Here is a 6585-nt window from a genome sequence, read left to right on the forward strand (position 1 = left end):
GGCAGATCAACACTCCCTCCCAACTCGGTGTTGATGTGATTGTGTTGATGAACATGTGATTTGTTAGGGGTGAAAAGTTTGCAGTCCCAACTGCATGTGTTGTCTCGTATACTTCACCAGTCTACGTTGTGGTGTGTTAGGGAAGACTAAAGCTTTACGTTGCTGTATCTCATTCCAAGGCTTAAGCAGCTTGGATGCCCGTGCAGGGAAGCTGAGAATAAAACCTTGTGTGTTAATTGCTTAGTGCCATAAACAACCCCTGGTCTCAAGTTCTCCCTGAGAAGGAAGGGTGTTAGATCATGGTGGGAAGAGTTGGTACAGGCTTGCAAAGGTGGCTAAAGGGAAGTCTGGATTCTGCTTCTTAAAATATTAATTTCCTGTAAAATCTGTTTCAGCTAGAATCTGATCTGGTTCCAGAACTACTGGTAGTATTCTGTTTTTGAGCAGGCAGCCAGAAGAAACACAGATCTGTTCCTGTGAGTGTCTTGCAGTTGTGAATGTGAATCTTTCAGTACTCTGGATTAGGCTGCGTTAGCACTTAATTTGCAGAAAGAAAACTTCAGATATCTGGCAAAGTTAGACGCTTAGTCTGTCCTTCATGTTAGATACAGTCCTGGGCTGCTTCTTGCCTTGCTGTGGTCTGTTTTCCCCCTTTGTCTTAGTCCTCATTCACGTAAAGACAGATGCTGACGTGTACCTAGGAGAAGTTCTAGTTGCAGTCTGCTCCAAGTGCTGGACATCCTTCCTGCCTGGGGATACAGGGAGTATTTAATACCTTGAAAAGCCAGATTGTGAATTTGCATATTGAGTCAAGAATTTGTGGTTAAAGCTGGTGATTTATAGAACTTGATGGCCGGCCTGCAGTAGAGGCAAACGCTTATGCACTTCTATTTCACAGGAGATTTGTAGTCAGGAGGCGTTAAACAATACCTTTGAAGGGTTGTGAGCAAGTAAGAAAGCCATTACTTGTTGATTTCAGATCAGGCTCACATTTTGTCTGTTTTGCAAAGTCCTATTTAGAAAAGTTTTGTGTTAAAAGAACTGTTTCAGGATAGTAACGTGTCAGGAAAAAACCATCTGCTGTGCCGCTTTCTCATGCTCATTCTGTGTTATTGGTTGATGCCTCTGCCATCCACGCTGAGGCAGGGTCTCAAGAGCGGGTGCTGTGGGATGCTTTTCAAACCTCTCATGGACTGTAATGCTTCTGTATTGCAGGGCAATGTGTATGTCAAATGCCCTTCGATTGCTGCTGCCATTGCAGCTGTAAATGCATTGCATGGGAGGTGGTTTGCAGGTGAGTGGATTTCGTGTAGAAACATTGATTCATCAGTTACAGAAATTACCAAATACTGATACTGCTTTTTAACTTCTCTGATTAGGTAAAATGATTACAGCAGCATATGTACCTCTTCCAACGTACCATAGCCTCTTCCCAGACTCTATGACTGCAACCCAACTACTGGTTCCTGTTCGACGATGAAGATGGATTTAGTCAGTTTTGTACATAGTTATTTTTTGGAGGAAGATTGAGTTATCTTTTATTTAGATAAAACTTAAGGAAAGGATTTAATGTCATTTTGTGTACACTTCCTGCTACCTTTAAAAATAAAATGAAGTAAGCAGAAATGCAGTGTGTTCATTCTCCCTGACTAGCATTTCCACTGTATACAAAGCTGTTGACTTCTTGTTCTGCCTTGTAATTCTTGTACATTTACTAAGGTGATCTGTAGGAACTGAGAAGTAGCTCATAGAAAACAAGTTCTCTGTAAAAGGCAGATGGGACACAATGACATTTTTAATGTTTCACAAGCCTTTCTTTTAACGCAGCAATTACATTTTACATTTCACTAAATGCAGGTGATCTGCTGAAGGTTGATATCAGAGAGAGGCTTTATGAAGGGACAAATTTAGTGTTTTGTATAAATGGAAAACTCGAAACGCTACTGAAAGCTGACTCCAGCCAGCCACTAAGCTTGCTTTGTGCTGAATAACTGGTAAGAATAGAAGGATTGAAGGGTTTTACTTCTTGATGGTAACTTTTGATTAATGTATCTGTAAAAGTTTCTTTGTAAATACTGTGTGAGGTGTGTTTAAGTTTCCAAACAAAACGATCTCTGCATTTCCAGATAAGTTTGTATGTCTACAGTGTGGCACACTTGAAAGGTTTCAGACAAGTCTGAAAATTGGTAGGAAATACAGAAACATGTTTTGTTCTGGTTGCATATAATCTTTGCTCTTTTTAAGCTCTGTGAGCTCTGAAATATATTTTTGGGTTACTTCAGTGTGTTTGACAAGACAGCTTGATATTTCTATCAAAGACTTTCATATTGCAACAATCTTTGTAAGAACCACTCAAATAAAATTCTCTTAAAAAGGCCTTTACGAAGCTTTATTTCTCTGCTCTCCTAATGTAACTTAAGCAGTGTGTGCTGAAGGCTGGCAGTGAGTGACAGACAAAACACGGTCCATGTTTGGAACACCGTTCCTTCAGGAGAAACGCAGGAGCTGGTTCCTGCTGCTTTGAACCCTCTGGGTGCTGCAGCCATGGCTGTTGAGGCTCTTGCCCTTTCTGCAGATTCATTCCAGAGACCTTCCCCCACCTCTCAAAAATGGCTGTGAATCATGGGGATGAGGAAGTAACTTACAGTGGCTTGTAAGGCTTGTAACTTACATTCCTGTTTCTGTAAGTAAGCCAGCCCAAGTGGATGGCCCTCTTTGTGCCCATTTCCCACCTTCCTGTCACTTGTAACCACATGCTGATAAATGCTGTGTTTGACAGAGGTGCAGGGAGCGCATCCCACCAAGTAGGCGAGAATGGGCTGGGCAGGGATGGTGCCTCTGCTCTGAGATGGTGTGAGGGTGGTGACCTGGTCTCCAGTTGCTGGTGCTGCCCTGTGGGGTGGGTGGAGCTGTAGGCTGAGCTGCAGCTGGGTGAGAGGTGGGGAGTGGCAGAGGAACTGGGCCTGGGCGAGTGAAAGTGGCACAGAGGCCACTTTGTGGCTTTTTGAGGTAGGTGGGGGCCAGGGGTGCACTACAGGAAGGGTCTTGGGAACATGAGACAGCTGGGGAAAACCAGGCAGAGCTGTTTTCTGGGTTTGCTCAACCTTTTTTTTTAGGTGCCACTGCTACCTGGAGTAAAATTTGGGCTGTTCAGTGAAGCTGTGTTGCTTGACTTGGTTCTTGTTGGCATGGTTTCTCTCTCCAAGCTGTGTGACAGCAGACAAAGCAGGCTTTAAGTGACAGATTTGTTTTCCCCCTTAAAATCTGGGGAAACAACACTTGGTAAAGGCTGCGCAGGTGCTTGTTCTGCTGCTGACCTGTCTCTTTCTGTCCTTGAACAGAAATAAAGGAGTGAATAGGAGCCTTGTTTCAAAAGGCTTATTTGACAGATGGCAGCACAAAGCTAAGCATTTCATAGTTCTGCTGCCAGCAGTGCTACAGTGGCTGGTGAATGGCACGGAGCAGTGCCCTGCTCCCTGTGGGAAGCAGTGAGCACCTCATAGACCCATGAAAGCAGATTCTAGGAACAGACTCTCTTTCTGGTAGTGCAGCTCCCTTCCCTTGCTGAGAGCATGAAAAAAGCCACTGTGAGTTCCTCCGCTGGAGTCAATGCAGCCCTAGCTTCTGTCCTTCCCGTCTCCAAAAGGCTGCACCCGAGGGTGTACGATTGCTGCGCCCTGCTGAGCTGTGACAGCACAGCGCAAACGGTGCCATCTTAGGCTGATGGTGCAGGGACTCACAGCACAGCCAGAGCTTTAGGAAGGGCATTGCTCAAGGCCTGAAATCTCCTGTGCCTTGTGTCAAAGTCATCCTTGTGACTTGTACAAAATAGCTGTAGCTGTCACGTGATGGGAGCTCTTTTCTTTTTTCCAGGAATTTAATGATTTCCAGCTCTAGTATCGTGGCAGTACCAGTGCCTGTTTTATACAGTTTCTGGCTGCTTCCTTTTCCCTCATGCTGCCGGGCTGGCTAGAAGAAGGTGCCTGACCTGTGGCAGGCTGCCCTTAGTGGCAGAAGGACCTGCCTGAGTCCTTCTGGGATCCCTCATGCTCCCTGTGAGGGTGCTTGCCCCATATTACCTGAACTCAGAAATGGGGACAGCTTCAACCCACCTGTTTCTGTAAGAAGAGGAAAATCTGGTATTTGACTGGAATTGGCCACAGAGCAACTCTCCTAGGCTTGGGACTGTGCAAATGCTGTGGCTCTGCATCAACACACTGGGAACACGAGCTGCTCAAGCACCAAAGGGAGAGATGTGTGCGCTGTACTTGGGCCTGTGGAATAGTAACCTTAACGTAGTACGTGGACTATGAATTGTCACGGGAGTCAGAGATGGGAGGGAAGTAGAAATGTGGTAAAAAGCATGTTTACAATCAGCAGAGCAAGGATTACGGTGCTTCACCACTTCATGAAGAGCTCTTGACTCCAGGTATCTAAAGATTTTATTACTGTACAGAGGAGGAATGGCTGGATGGGGGCACTCTGGGACAAAACCCGAGCTCCAAGTTAGCAGCGGATCCCCATACCAATAGCCATGAACGTCCCAAACGTTCCACCACTCTGCATCATCGTTTTGCCAACTCCACCCATCAGCTCTCGTCCTCTCATGCCAATCCTGAGATAAAGAAAAACACAGGAATTATATAAAAACTGAAGCCCAACAGGTTTTTCCGCTGCATGTCTGTTACATTTGATACAACCAGCTATGGTTGCCTGAGCATCCAAATCAAAGACCTCCTATTCAGCCTAAGTTTAAAGTGATGCCTCCGCAAGGACAGGCCACGGTGCCATGCACCTGAGCTACTGCAAACAAATACAGAGCCGTATTCTTTGGGGCACTTGAGCAACCCTCGACAATGGCCGACAGTTATTTTTTCCTGGTGGTGCTGTACCCTTCCGTCAGACCACTAACAGGAACAGCTTTACCTGCTAGTGCCTGAAATACCCTTTATCTGGGGGAAAAAATTGTGCTGTCCCAGTATCTGACTTGCCACAGAATAAAAAGGGTCTGAGCTGTTGTGTTACCATCCTGCCTGGCTGCAGTGGCATTATTTTTAATATCACCAACAAAACCATGTTGTAAACAAACTTCGTATTTACCACTGACGCTGTATTTTTAATATCAGAGAAACTTGAAAGGCCTCAAAGTGTTCAGAGGCATTTCTGTTCTTCAGCTCCCCTTCACCTGTGGTCAGACCAAAGCAAAAATATTTGTTCCTTCTCAGTAAGTTCTTGTAATGTTTGGCTTTTAAGCACTGCAGTGACTGTAGGGTCTAAGGAATTTCATGCACTTGATTTTTAAAACATGGAGATTATCCCTTAAAAATGGTACAGCAGAAGTAACATAGCAGTGTTATTCAAGTACAACAGAACCTACGTCACTGCTGCTTCTAGATACCTTAAATCTGTATTTTTTGCTAGCATTGTACCACTTACCCTCCAAGATCTGAGATGAGAAAATGTTTTAAACTCTACTAGATCAGACATTGTGCCTTTTCTTTCTTTTCTCACTACCAAATCATTGCTCATGTTTAATCGCAGATTCAAAAACCTCAAGCAGAAGGAGTTCTGCAACATATGCAGTGCTTATTTCAGTAATTCCTTTTCACGGGTGACGTGCCAAAACCAGTCCACGAGCTGCACCTCTGAGCAGTGAGCGTTGTTTCTGTGCCAGCGTGCCGGGTGAAGGTGGGATGTTGTGTCTCTCTGATTCACAAGGGTACTGTGCCTGTGCCAGCCACAGCTCTGCCTACACTCTTGAAATTCAGACCCAGGGTCAGTATGGTGACTACCTCTGTGCAGGGGGAGGGACACCCAAAGCAGCCAATGAAGACACCCAAGAGCTTGCAGTGAACATCAGGAAGCTTTAGGGCTAGGAGAAGGTTGCACGTGTATCTGCACAGACAACTCATCCAGCTGCTCCTGGGGCTGATCTTCCACAGCCTGAGCTTTCCAACACAACCTCCCTTATGGGCAGCAGGAAAAGGTCTGCGAAACTGCAACCTCCTGGTACACAGCTGAGCCAGAGGCGATGCCTCACTATCCCCAGACTTTCCCACACGAGGCCAGTGCTGACAGCAGGCTCTCCAGGCTCTCGAACTGTGGCTAATTCAGAGCCACTGGCCAAGGTTCACCCATGTGATGACACAGGACCAGACCCACATCAGCCCTCCCAGTCCCACAGCAGCTCTGGCTACTGCTGGGTCATGACCTGCTCACAGAAGCCGTTTCCTTGGCGTACCTGAGGCAGGAAAATGTGCCAAACAGTGCTCCTGCAGCCATGCCCACTGCAAAGCCCATCATGAAACCCATCTTTACTCTGTCAAAGCAGCTGGGCTGCGATTGCCCGTATGGGCCCACTGTCACAGGCATCTAGGAAAAAAAAGCACAAGAAACCACACGCATTTACCACAGGATTGTCATCTGCTTCTATAACCGCACTGAGGCGGAGGGCAGGGCCCCGTTTCAGAGCCTCTCACAGGTGTAGTGCTAGAAGCTCTGTAGCCATTCACACTCGTATCCTCGCCTGTCAAGTAGGAAAAGGCAGGGAGGGAAGGCCCGTGCCCTGGTGACGGCCCCGTCTCG

At 46.3% G+C, this 6585-nt stretch overlaps 1 protein-coding gene and 1 long non-coding RNA gene across 2 annotated transcripts; one reads left to right on the forward strand and one right to left on the reverse strand.

The window, feature by feature from the left end:
- The first annotated feature begins 1212 nt into the window (after positions 1-1212).
- Positions 1213-2380, forward strand: LOC104547554. The gene is made up of 2 exons (XR_728194.1): positions 1213-1294; positions 1380-2380. It is a non-coding gene; the product is annotated as an uncharacterized LOC104547554 (long non-coding RNA).
- Positions 2381-4424: 2044 nt separating this feature from the next.
- On the reverse strand, positions 4425-6374 carry ROMO1 (reactive oxygen species modulator 1). Its single transcript, XM_010193303.1, has 2 exons — positions 6242-6374; positions 4425-4615 (listed from the first exon to the last, which is right to left on the reverse strand). The coding sequence occupies exons 1-2, from the start codon at positions 6370-6372 to the stop codon at positions 4507-4509; spliced, it is 240 nt and encodes a 79-aa protein (XP_010191605.1). The 5' UTR covers positions 6373-6374; the 3' UTR covers positions 4425-4506.
- Positions 6375-6585: the final 211 nt, after the last annotated feature.

Source organism: Mesitornis unicolor, unplaced genomic scaffold, assembly GCF_000695765.1.
Source record: "Mesitornis unicolor isolate BGI_N332 unplaced genomic scaffold, ASM69576v1 C13630273, whole genome shotgun sequence".
NCBI classification, from domain to species: Eukaryota; Metazoa; Chordata; class Aves; order Mesitornithiformes; family Mesitornithidae; genus Mesitornis; species Mesitornis unicolor.

What these genes read in the sequence shown, in the direction of transcription:
- ROMO1 (XM_010193303.1), bottom strand. Translation starts at nt 6,372, where the DNA reads ATGCCTGTGACAGTGGGCCCATACGGGCAATCGCAGCCCAGCTGCTTT. An exon ending in GGCACATTTTCCTGCCTCAG is followed by an intron (nt 4,616 to 6,241) that starts GTACGCCAAGGA and finishes TCTTTATCTCAG; the next exon opens with GATTGGCATGAGAGGACGAG.